The sequence below is a fragment of the Ascaphus truei genome, chromosome 7, assembly GCF_040206685.1.
Source record: "Ascaphus truei isolate aAscTru1 chromosome 7, aAscTru1.hap1, whole genome shotgun sequence".
Classification (NCBI taxonomy): Eukaryota; Metazoa; Chordata; class Amphibia; order Anura; family Ascaphidae; genus Ascaphus; species Ascaphus truei.
In genome coordinates this window covers 23902708-23915439 of record NC_134489.1, presented here as the reverse complement: position 1 = coordinate 23915439, position 12732 = coordinate 23902708, and the positions used below count along the sequence as shown (strand labels likewise).

The following is a 12732-nucleotide window of genomic DNA, read 5'->3' as shown; positions in this document are numbered from 1 at the left end:
AGAAACTCTGAGAGGAGTTCAGCTGGAAATGGAGTTTGCTGCTGCTGAGAGCAGTGAGCCAAAGAACCCATGCTCACCTGGACTTACAGAACCACACCCCTGCTTATTAGCTGGTCCTGGGATTCAGAACTCTGAGAGAGGAGAACAGCAGGTGGTAATTAGTAGCAATGGAGACTGCATTAACCTTATAGTGCCTGGGAGTGAAGTTAAGGTTGTAGAGACTGAAAGTGTTGCTTCTATCCAAACAGTTCCTGATAGAGTGGCCCAATCAGAAGATGGGGTAAAGCAAAGTAATGGCATCAAGGTAACCCCAGTTCACACAGCACCCCCTTCAGCCTGGAGTGGGAGATCCTTTGTGAGCGCTGTGACCAGAAATGCACAACCTTTAAAAAAGGAGGAACGTGGTAAAATTGAGATATAAGGGTGCAGAGGAAATGAAGCCTGATAGGATTTTTGTAGGAAAACATCTATTGAAAGAATCTTTGGGCTTCAGTGAGGATGACATTTATGCCCTTATCCATGTTCCAGGTTCATGCGAATATGATGTCAGCTTTAAGAGACCTCAGGCTCTGGACTACTTTTGGACAAAATATGAGAGTCTTAAAAATTCAGAATTATGGAAGTCCTTTGCAGCTATTCCTGTGTCCAAACCGGAAACAAAGTCGGTGACAATTCCCTTCAGACACGAATCAGTCCCAATATCAGATATTCTGATATGGCTTGGCAGACAATGCGAAGTACTGGCTCCACCTACAAGAATTATGGACTCAGAAGAAATTTGGGTTGGAGGTTGGAAGGTGCAAGTCAGACTTTGGCGGCATGGCAATGTTACAAAGCATTTGCCCAACTCCTTCTTCATAGGAAGAGAAAAAGGAAATTGTTTTTACTATGGGCAGCCAACCTTGTGCCATAGATGTGGTTCAGCCAGACATTTAAGCATGTCTTGTGATGTTCTAAAATGCAACTTGTGCCACTCCTTGGGCCACGAGAGGGCAAGTTGTACAAACATCAGATGTAATTTATGCAATAAATTTGGACATTCATACACGAATTGCGCAGAAGCCTGGCATAATATTTCAAAAGTATGGGAGCAGGAAGTGGACTTCGAAGACAATGAAGCACTTTATGACCGGGCCCTGAAAGTTGCAGACAGAATTTGTCTGGATCCGCCTGCAGATGGGGTTGGTCTGGTTCAGCCTAGGGATGGCGCTTGCTTAGATCCTCCTGGGGACGGAGCTTGTCCTGGACCACCTGAGGATGCAGTTTGCCCAGAAACACTTACAGAAAAAACAATTATTGTGAGTGTAACCAAGGCCCAGGAAATGTCAGAAGACCCCTTAGAAGGAACCTCCCCAAATCTACTCCCAGCAGGGGAACAATCTGGGGAATCAGATGATCCTACTTTGATGGAAACCCAAGTGAGGGAAAATAATAATAAAGAAAAAGAAAGTGAACAGATTTGGGCACAGGGGAAAAAGAAAAGGAAGAAGAGCATGGTGAAAAAACTTGGAGGGACTCTTCGACATCCTGCAGGTCCCGCTGGTAAAGTTCCTCAGGTAGCTACGAAAAACCGTTTTTCTGCTCTCAGAAAGGATTGGGGGTCAAGAGCTGAGGACTCCGACGATGTAGAGGAACTTTCCTTATCCAAAGAGGAACATACTATGGATGTTTCCAGAGAGACAGACTCGGACATGATCCCACCTTCAGTGACCGTCAAGAGGTTTGGGTCATTGGGGGATAATGTGGGGAAAAAGAAAAAGTAATACCGTGTGGTTTTTTTTTGTTTTTTGGGGGGGGGGCTTAATGTTTGTTCATTAATTAATCCTTTAAAGGTAGCAGCTATTAATGTTATAGTTAAGGATTTTATTTAGTTTCAATTTAAATGTGTATAAAAGGAATGTGAAGTTGCTGTTGAGGAGAAAGGTGGAACAAATACTGAGTTAATATTGATATAATATAAGTTTGTACATAATGTTACATAATGAGCAGTTTTTTTTTGTTTGAAATGTTTTTCTATGGAATGTAATGTTGGAATTTTTTTTCAATAAAAAGAGTTCCTCCTATTACCCCATATAACCCCTCCCTATAACTCCTCCTATTACCCCATATAACCCCTCCCTATAACTCCTCCTATTGCCCCATATAACCTCTCCCTATAACTCCTCCTATTGCCCCATATAACCTCTCCCTATAACTCCTCATATTGCCCCATATAACCGCTCCCTATAACTCCTCCTATTGCACCATATAACCTCTCCCTATAACTCCTAATATTGCCCCATATAACCGCTCCCTATAAATCCTCCTATTGCTCCATATAACCCCTCCCTATAACTCCTCATATTGCTCCATATAACCCCTCCATATAACTCCTCCTATTGCACCATATAACCACTCCCTATAACTCCTCATATTGCCCCATATAACCGCTCCCTATAACTCCTCCTATTGCCCCATATAACCGCTCCCTATAACTCCTCCTATTGCCCCATATACCCTCTCCCCATACTGTAGCTCTAAGTCCTGCAGTAAATGATGCTGCTCTGAGCTGCTCCTCTTGTGACCCTTAATGAGGATATATAATATAAGCACCTCAGGTATGCAGGCCATGTGACCGGTGTCTGGCTCCTGATTGGCTTTCTCTGTGCATCTCACCCTCTGGCTTTAGTGCATTGACCCAGCAGGTGAACCGTCTGCCCAGCCGTCCTCTGACCTCCGGGACCCAGATATGTGCTGTCTGTCCTGCCAAGGCCACTTACTTGTGACCCTGACATGTCTCTTTCAGTGATACAGCACTGGGATGTGTCAGGGAGATGAGAACTATACAAACTGGACTGGTTCAAACTATCCAAATAACCAGGGTTTAGGGGTCAAACCGAGGCGGCTTTAACCTCTTGAGTGCTGGAGAAGCACACAATGCTTTGCTTAATGTAGCATTAGTCTGAGAGAAAAATAGGGTTTTTGACCTGGTAAAACAGGACACCAGGGGCAAAATACAAGATCTGTCCATGTTTGGGAAGCACAATTACCACCACTTGCTGTTGCTGCTCAGTGGGCTTTTTATTTATATGGATATTATCTACTTCTAAGTTCTAGTAGCAGCTGTAGATTTGTGACAGAAAATGTGAAGAAGAGACCTGTGAGGTTTGGAAAGCTCTGTACATGTGAAGAGACCTGTGAGGTTTAGAAAGCTCTGTACACGTGAAGAAGAGACCTGTGAGGTTTCGGAAGCTCTGTATACGTGAAGAAGAGACCAGTGAGATCTGGGAAGCGCTGTACACATGATTTAGAGACCTGTGAGGTTTGGGAAGCTCTGTACACATGATTTAGAGACCTGTGAGGTTTGGAAAGCTCTGTACACGTGATTTAGAGACGTGTGAGGTTTGGGAAGCTCTGTACACATGAAGAAGAGACCTGTGAGGTCTGGGAAGCTCTGTACACATGATTTAGAGACGTGTGAGGTTTGGGAAGCTCTGTACACATGAAGAAGAGACATACATGTGAGGTTTGGAAAGCTCTGTACATGTGAAGACGAGATGTGAGGGTTGGGAAGCTCTGTACACGTGAAGAAGAGACCTGTGAGGTTTGCAAAGCTCTGGACAGTATACATTTAACTTTGAAGAACTCGGATGATACGCTATTCAAATGTATCCCAGCCTATACAAATTGTATGTAAATGACACAAAGTGAGAGAGGTTAATGCGGTGTGGACATCCACCCCCAGCAGTCATTAAATTATAGGTTCAGTAAATAAAGTGCATAATGTATCTATCCTGTTTTCAACAGTCCCAGTAAATACTCCGAGATGTTAAACAGATTACAGAGGGGGAAAGTATTTGAAAAATAGATGTGAAATACAAATCAAAACCAGCCCCCAATAAAATAGGCAAAGTCTCAAAAAGTACTCGTCAGAGTGGGTGTACGTGGAAAGAACCGGCGTGCTTCCAAAAGGATCCAATGACACCGGCCAGGTCCAGGGGAGAAATCAAACCTAAAGAAGCAGATGTGCCGGCGCTCCATAGCTGCTGTACCTGAGCCGGACTCAGGAGTAATGCGCAATCAGGCAGGGGCTGGCACAGGTAAAGGCAGCCAGAGGAAATGTTCCCAAGCAGAGCCGTCCCTGTATGTGCACAGAGGGGCAAAGTAGCTTGTGTGCGAGCTGGGGCCTGGGTCAAATGAATGCTTGCAAGTTAACCCTGGGCACAGCCCGTCTTTGGAACATTTCATCTCGCTGCCTCTATCTGTGACGGACCTTCACCTGATTGCGCATTATTCCGGGGGGGGGGGGGCAGCAGGCTCAGTTACATGAGCTGTGGGGTTCCGGTTCAGAGCTGCCCAGCGCTGAGACTCCTGTGATGTCACCATGTAATATGGATCATTCACTTGTTCCCTGGAATTTTATCCCATGTCCGACCCTTCCCTGCAGTAATCCTCCCAGCAGGTGAAGGTGTGAGACGTCCTTCCCAGTAATAATAACGCCTTCAGTCCATCAATAGGTTTATTTATTGTACACTGTTACAAGAAGACCCAGACACATCACAGACACCACAAGATTCCCATCATTGCAGCCAGGCCTGGGTGAGGAAACGCACAGTCTGAAACCTTCCAGTGAGAATGTTACCTGTGCTGCTGGTCACCCTCCTCCTGCAGAACCTCACCTGGTACTGAGCGCTGCTATGGGGTACATATATGGACTAAGCAATATAAGAAAAGCCGCCCCCTCCCCCCGAGCTGAGTTGTGACCTCATTGGGCAGGGCACAGGGAGAGAAACAAAGGGTCCGTTAGGAAACAGCATCAGATTTATCGGAGACGTAAGACGTGGGATTTTTCCTGTGATAGAACCAGCACTGTCTTTTTGCAGCTGGAAATCTTCCATCAATGATGTCATCTTCGAGGTCAAACGGGGGGACAGTGGCACAGCCGGTGAGCGAGTTCACAGTTACACCCCACCCCCACTCCCCTGGATCACAATAGCAGATACTGAGGTCACCCCGGGACTTAGGGTGTGGATATTCCCCTGGTCCTTTACCTGGGGAGGCCTCACCTGAGACCTGCAGGGCCACTGAGGGGAACACTTTACACGGGGAAGTATCAGCTGTAAAGGGCCATTAAAAAGGAGTTTTACAATTCCTTAGCCAGAGCAACATGCGCCATGGAGATGGGTACAATGACAACCCAAGGGCAAGTGTGGCATGTCAGGATAACATCACCTATCCCCAGAGTGCGTTGCTTCTGGCGGTAGATATTATGAGGGAAGACTTGAGTTCAGCCCTTTATGTGGACATGTGGACATGTGGACATGCCCTAGTAATTACAGATAGAGGGGCAGCAGATGTGCATGTTTAGGAGTAGCGCTGCCAGCTAACACTGTGATACAGAGCAGGTGCAGAGAGAAGAGCTGAGGGCTCCGTGTAATGGTCAGTAGTATGATGTGATGAGAATGAGATGAGATGCTGCTCATATCTTCACCAGAGGCTGCAGAGATAACACTGTGAAATGAGCTGGTACCTGTGAGCGACGGGACAGAGGAAGAGGAAAGAGGGTGGAAATGGAAGGAGTGAGGGGAGGGCGGGAGGTTGAGGGAGGGTGGGAAGGAAGGGAGAGGAGCGGGGGATGGGAGTGAGGGGGGGAGGAGGGGAAGGGAGAGAGTGAGGGCGGGAGGAGGGGAGTGAGTGAGGGGGAAGAAAGGGAGGGGAGTGTGTGAGTGAGGGGGAGAGAGTGAGGGGAGGAGGGGAGTGGGTGAGGAGGGGGGAGAGGGGAGTGAGTGAGGAGGGGAGTGAGTGAGGGGGAGGAGGGAATTGAGTGAGGGGGAGCAGGGGAGTGAGTGAGTTAGTGGATGGTGATGGGAGGGAGTGAGGGGGTAAAAAGAGGGGGGGGAGGAAGAGGGGGGAGGAAGGAAGTGAGCGACAGGGTGAATGAGGAGGAGAATGAGTGAGGGGAGGGAGTGAGTGTGGTTAGGGAAGCGAGGGAGGGGAGTGGGTGAGAATGGAGAGGGACAGAGACACCAGGTTAATGGTGAGAGAAGCACCCATGCTCTGAATGTTATTACATTAACTCTTCAACCTGCCAGAGTCACAGAATAACCAGCAGCGTCTCTGTTTTACGGGATACAGAGACAGCATATCTGCAGTGGAATGAGGAAGGAGACAGGTTTGCATGCAGAACGCAGGCTTCCGACCCGCGGCTTCATTACTTCCACGTGGAAACACGCTACGAAAAGCCAGGTGAACGGAGCTCGGTTCTGAGCAACCTATACATCTCTACGTAGGGCCTCTATACATCTCTACGTAGGGCCTCTATACATCTCTACGTAGGGCCTCTATACATCTCTACGTAGGGCCTCTATACATCTCTACGTAGGGCCTCTATACATCTCTACGTAGGGCCTCTATACATCTCTACGTAGGGCCTCTATACATCTCTACGTAGGGCCTCTATACATCTCTACGTAGGGCCTCTATACATCTCTACGTAGGGCCTCTATACATCTCTACGTAGGGCCTCTATACATCTCTACGTAGGGCCTCTATACATCTCTACGTAGGGCCTCTATACATCTCTACGTAGGGCCTCTATACATCTCTACGTAGGGCCTCTATACATCTCTACGTAGGGCCTCTATACATCTCTACGTAGGGCCTCTATACATCTCTACGTAGGGCCTCTATACAGCTCTACGTAGGGCCTCTATACAGCTCTACGTAGGGCCTCTATACATCTCTACGTAGGGCCTCTATACATCTCTACGTAGGGCCTCTATACATCTCTACGTAGGGCCTCTATACATCTCTACGTAGGGCCTCTATACATCTCTACGTAGGGCCTCTATACATCTCTACGTAGGGCCTCTATACATCTCTACGTAGGGCCTCTATACATCTCTACGTAGGGCCTCTATACATCTCTACGTAGGGCCTCTATACATCTCTACGTAGGGCCTCTATACATCTCTACGTAGGGCCTCTATACATCTCTACGTAGGGCCTCTATACATCTCTACGTAGGGCCTCTATACATCTCTACGTAGGGCCTCTATACATCTCTACGTAGGGCCTCTATACATCTCTACGTAGGGCCTCTATACATCTCTACGTAGGGCCTCTATACATCTCTACGTAGGGTCTCTATACATCTCTACGTAGGGTCTCTATACATCTCTACGTAGGGTCTCTATACATCTCTACGTAGGGTCTCTATACATCTCTAAGTAGGGTCTCTATACATCTCTATATAGGGCCTCTATACATCTCTATGTAGGGTCGGGAACATTTAAGTTTTTATAATATTGGACGCCGAAATCCAGTATGAAAGTGTGACGTCATAATGAGCGCTGAATGATTAGCTAACGCGCCGACCTGAATGGTATCTCCCGCTTGGCCGCTATATTATTTGGTTTTAACATCTCTGCTCTTGGCGGGCGGGGGTAATGCGCGCTGAAAGGACAGGTGGCGATGGGAAAGAAAAGTAACGCCCATCGGGTGGGTGTCATTATGCGGTGAGCGGGCAGTGTCCTAACGTTATTATTTTAATCATTTAGTAAGGTGATATCTATCGGAAAAGGGAACTATTACACTGGAGTACAAATCTATTACGTTTTTATGGCTGATTTCATTACAGCGATTTAAAGTTCAGGCATTTCCCAGCAAGGCACTAAAATACGGGACAATTATACATCCCGACAGACCTTTCGGGGACAACGGGACAAGGCAATGAAACAAGAGACAATCCGTATATACAGCACATCTGGCTGCCCTATCTCTAACCCACTATTCAACCATTGGGTCACTGCCAACACTGCATTCACATTGTATACACTAGAGCAGCAGTGCGTAAACTGGGGGGCCCGAGACTTTTCGGGGGGTGGGGGGGCGGCGTTTACAAAGGTATCTGTAAACGTAATTACCAGGCTCTGGTCACGCGTTTCTATGACAACGCGGCGTCAAATGACGCCCGTTTACATGGAGACGTGATTTCACATGACCCCGCAGCGTCATTTGATGCATCATTAGACACGAGGGGGGGGGGCGCAACCGAGGAAGGAGCAGGTAGTAGGGGGCGCAGGCCGGGGAGTTTGCGCAGCGCTGCACTAGAGTTTGTACTGATAGTGTACTACAGGGGTCCTCACCTCCGCTCCTCAAGACCCCCACCCAACAAGGTCAGGTTTTAAGGAAATCCCAGCTTCATCACAGGTGGCTCAATCAGTGGCTCAGTCAGCTGCGCCACTGATTGAGCCACCTGTGCTGAACCAGGGATCTCCTGAAATCCTGACCTGTTGGGTGGTGAGAACCCCATGTATACTACACTGTATACAGTATGCTGTATGTGTGTTCTTATTGACAGAGATAAGGGCCGAATGGGGAGAAGTGGCACCTATTCCAGGGTCCCAAAGAAATCACTATGTGACCGGCAGAGAAACGAAGGGAGTTCTCGGACTGTGTGTGGGTTCAGCACTCTGCAGCCCAAGCATATAAACCCTATATAAATAGTGGGTGTGAGAGGGACAGTTCTAGGCTCCACTTACCATGTCCTGGATGTCCCTTCCCTGGGGGGACAAGGCTGTCACTTTATCTTTCTAGTGATGTCCTTCATCAATACTTTCAGGTCATTTAGCTGGAGAGTGTAGGTGAGAGAAGAGGGTGAGAAGGAGGGAGAGACAAAGGGAGGAAGAGAGGGAGGCACAACAGGAGGGAGAGTGAGGAGAAAGGGAGAGGGGGGAAGGGAGAGGGAGGGAGAGGGGGAAAGGAGAGGGGGGGAGGTAGGAAGAGGGAGGGGGGAAAATGGGGAGGGGGCAGGGAGGGGGAGCTGAGGATTTGGGGTGATGTCAAAATCTGCATTGGGGTAACAGACAGATTTACCTTTCCTTCCAGCTGCCTGAACCTGTGCTCCACCCTGTGAGGGAACAGATCAGTGTGAGGCCAGAGAGCACGTACAGTAATACACACACAACTCTCCCAGTTACCACCCGTCCATCCTCATCCACCACTCGCTGCCTCTCTCCTCCTTTCCATGCTTTCTACCTTCTTGCTGTCCCTCATCCCAGCTCTCTCTCCCTTCCCCATCCTCTCTTTCACACATTTTCTCCCCACATCTTTCTCCCTGTCCCACCCCTACCCACTCCCCCACTTCTTTTCCTCTTTCCATTCCACCTCTTTGCCTATTTCCGATTTCTCCAATTTCCTCTATTTTCCGGCCATTCTCTCTCCATTCACTCTGTCTTCTCGCCATTGCCCTTCTCCTTCTGTCCCCCCCCCCCCCCCGAGGTCACTCACGCCATGGTGTCGTGGCTCCGGCTGATCAGTTTCACAAGGTAATTCTCCTTCATCACGGCTTCCCAGGCCAGCGTCTCATTGTCCTCCTTCTTAGAGCCTGGAGGGCAGAGAGCACATGACCTGAGGTCGGGGTCACCACCTTCCTTCTCAACACTTAATAAGCCCACCCAGACAAGGGCTGGTACGGTGATGTAAAAAACAAAACTTGTACACTCGGTCCATGGGGCCAACACACACACACACACACACACACACATCTCGCATGAAGTTAATCACACACACACATCTCGCATGAAGTTAATATCGGGATTCAAACCACACATCAAGGGCGGTGTTCTTGACCAGTTTGGATGTTATATTGCCCACCCCAATATTATACATAAGCTGGATGTCTCAAGGTGGTCAGAGCAGAGAAGGCTGTGTCTGCAAAGGGGGCAGAGTGTGAATAGGTCTCTGTGTCCATGGGGAGCAAAGGTGTACAGTTGAGGGGGGGGGGCACAGTGTACAGGTGGGAGGCACAGTATAGAGGGAGAGGCACAGTGTACAGGAGGGAGAGGCACAGTGTACAGGAGGGAGAGGCACAGTGTACAGGAGGGAGAGGCACAGTGTACAGGAGGGAGAGGCACAGTGTACAGGAGGGGAAGGCACAGTGTACAGGAGGGGAAGGCACAGTGTACAGGAGGGGAAGGCACAGTGTACAGGAGGGGAAGGCACAGTGTACAGGGGGGGAAGGCACAGTGTACAGGGGGGGAAGGCACAGTGTACAGGGGGGGAAGGCACAGTGTACAGGGGGGGAAGGCACAGTGTACAGGGGGGGAAGGCACAGTGTACAGGGGGGGAAGGCACAGTGTACAGGGGGGGAAGGCCAGTGTACAGGGGGGGGGAAGCACAGTGTACAGGGGGGGAAGCACAGTGTACAGGGGGGGAAGCACAGTGTACAGGGGGGGAAGCACAGTGTACAGGGGGGGGGGAGCACAGTGTACAGGGGGGGGGGAAGCACAGTGTACAGGGGGAGGCACAGTGTACAGGAGGGGAAGCACAGTGTACAGGGGCGGAGGCACAGTGTACAGGGGGGGAGGCACAGTGTACAGGGGGGGAGGCACAGTGTACAGGGGGGGAGGCACAGTGTACAGGGGGGAGGCACAGTGTGTAAGAGGGGAGGCACAGTGTGTAGGGGAGGCACAGTGTGTAGGGGAGGCACAGTGTGTAGGGGAGGCACAGTATACAGGAGGGTAAGGCCCAGTGTACAGGAGGGTAAGCACAGTGTGCAGGGGAGAGGCACATAGCGGGAGGCACAGTGTGCAGGGAGGCGGCACAGGGTGCAGGAAAGCAGCTTACACCAGGAGGCCTGTTTCTGCGAGAGGCGGAGACCCTGGAAGTGCTGCATCTCTGCAGAGGCTGGTGGGGTTACTCCCCGCAGGGGGGTTGTTGGTGTCTGCACAGGGCGAGTGTTACTCACAGCAAGGGGAGGGCAGCGGCTCCGGCCGCTTGCAGCAGCACCCGAATATCTTCCTGAGCATCATGTAGAAGTAGGCGAAGATGACGAAGGGGAACGGGATGGTGAGGCGGCTGCAGTATTCCTGCACCAGAAAGTAGCGCTGGAACTTCCACACCTGGTCATTGTTCTCCTGCACCGACCCCACCGTGTACCTGCCAGGGGAGCAGGGCAGCCGCGTTACCGGGAGACGTAGAGACACCGACATGCACCCGAGCCAACCTTGCTTCTTTACATTTGGTGCAGGTGTCCTTGGAGCCGAGGTTGACACCCCCTAACCCTGGCAGTGTTACCCGGAGCACAGAGGAACGCAGCACCTTTTTACAGGCGCTTGATGCATTATAATATTGCTCAGAGTCTCTCCCTCCCTAACTTCTCCTTGACCCGCTCCTCCAAACGGAGCAATTTGCAATGGCGCAAAGCCCCTTAGCACATAGCCGCCACACTCACACAGGGTGACGCGATTTGAGCCCTTGGTGGAGCAATGTTCCCATTTGGGACACTTCATACATTCCCCCAGTGCGACTCCATGGGGTGCGGGACGGTAACAATCACCGAGCCAATTTTGCAGGTCTGTTCGTGCAAGTAGTCTTTAGTAAGTGTACACATGTACACACACGTGCAGCAAAACCCACGTGTGTATCTGCAGGGTGCACGACTCCCGCGTGGGTACACAGACACATTCATTGCCTTGATTCACCAGTGAGACACCGTGTGTGGCCCGGCAGAGGCAGTGCAAGCTCCCCCTACATACACATGTAATACTGGTCTATGATATTTGGTTGTGGCATTCGCTCACATCGCCGCGAAGGTAAGTCACTAACCGTAGCCCTTAGCCTAAAACCCCCTAATAATAACGCTACCCCTATCCTAAAAACCTAAACCCCCATACCCTTTACGCTAATCCCCTACCCTAACCGCTAAAATCCATAAAGTTAACCCCTACCCCAGTGTTTTTCAATCAGGGTTCCCTGTAATTTTCAGGTCATTTTAAAATTGTATCAAATATAGAAGAATTTAAAGATCTGATCACAGACGCACTATTAGAGAGGGTTGGGGTTCCTTACAATGCATCTGATCTCAGACGTGCTATTAGAGAGGGTTGGGGTTCCTTACAATACATCTGATCTCAGACACGTTATTAGAGAGGGTTGGGGTTCCTTACAATGCATCTGATCTCAGACACGCTATTAGAGAGGGTTGGGGTATCTTACAATGCATCAGGTCATCGCAGGGGGAGGGGGCTGCTGGTCATCGCAGGGGGAGGGGGCTGCTGGTCATCGCAGGGGGAGGGGGCTGCTGGTCATCGCAGGGGGAGGGGGCTGCTGGTCATCGCAGGGGGAGGGGGCTGCTGGTCATCGCAGGGGGAGGGGGCTGCTGGTCATCGCAGGGGGAGGGGGCTGCTGGTCATCGCAGGGGGAGGGGGCTGCAGGTCATCGCAGGGGGAGGGGGCTGCAGGTCATCGCAGGGGGAGGGGGCTGCAGGTCATCGCAGGGGAGGGGCTACTCACCCAAACATGGCGATGAGCAGGTTTACCAGCAGGATGTTGGTGGACAGCATGTAGATACAGACCAGCGGGATGGTGATCCACTCAGGGAAGCGCGGGTGATCCTCGTTGTCCAACTCGACGCACAGCGGCTTCGACTCATTCCCCGTGAAGGTGCAGTGCTCAAAATCATAGGTGGTCCCTGGGCAGCGGAGTACAGGGGGCTTCAGGACTGTCATGTAACAACTGTGACATTTATTAAAGTCTCCCAGCTGCAAAACCGGGTTAAAAATACTGCTCCAGATTTAGCAAGGACGTTCCTTCATAGTGGAAACGATGGGATTTTCCTTTTTGGTAAATCTTGGTATTTTTGTCCCTGTTTTGCAACGGAGAAACTTTGATAAATGATCACCAGTGTTACAGTAACTTGGAGGCTGTGCTAGCAACGCAAGGCAGAATATAGCTCTGCTTCAATGCTGTG

General features: G+C 50.2%; 1 protein-coding gene across 3 annotated transcripts in view; it reads right to left on the bottom strand.

The window, feature by feature from the left end:
- TRPM8 (transient receptor potential cation channel subfamily M member 8) overlaps nucleotides 1-12732 on the bottom strand; it is a 99111-nt gene that overhangs the window by 3214 nt on the left and 83165 nt on the right. For 2 of the 3 annotated variants that reach the window (XM_075607352.1, XM_075607354.1), the window contains exons 24-28: nucleotides 12276-12453; nucleotides 10730-10920; nucleotides 9271-9367; nucleotides 8857-8890; nucleotides 8523-8611 (exon numbers count right to left, since the gene is read on the bottom strand). In XM_075607352.1, the coding sequence (XP_075463467.1) occupies nucleotides 8561-8611; nucleotides 8857-8890; nucleotides 9271-9367; nucleotides 10730-10920; nucleotides 12276-12453 (551 nt within the window). In that variant the 3' untranslated portion in view covers nucleotides 8523-8560. Of the gene's footprint in view, nucleotides 1-4513; nucleotides 5510-8522; nucleotides 8612-8856; nucleotides 8891-9270; nucleotides 9368-10729; nucleotides 10921-12275; nucleotides 12454-12732 lie in introns of those variants that run through there. The other variant, XM_075607353.1, reaches the window with a different exon arrangement.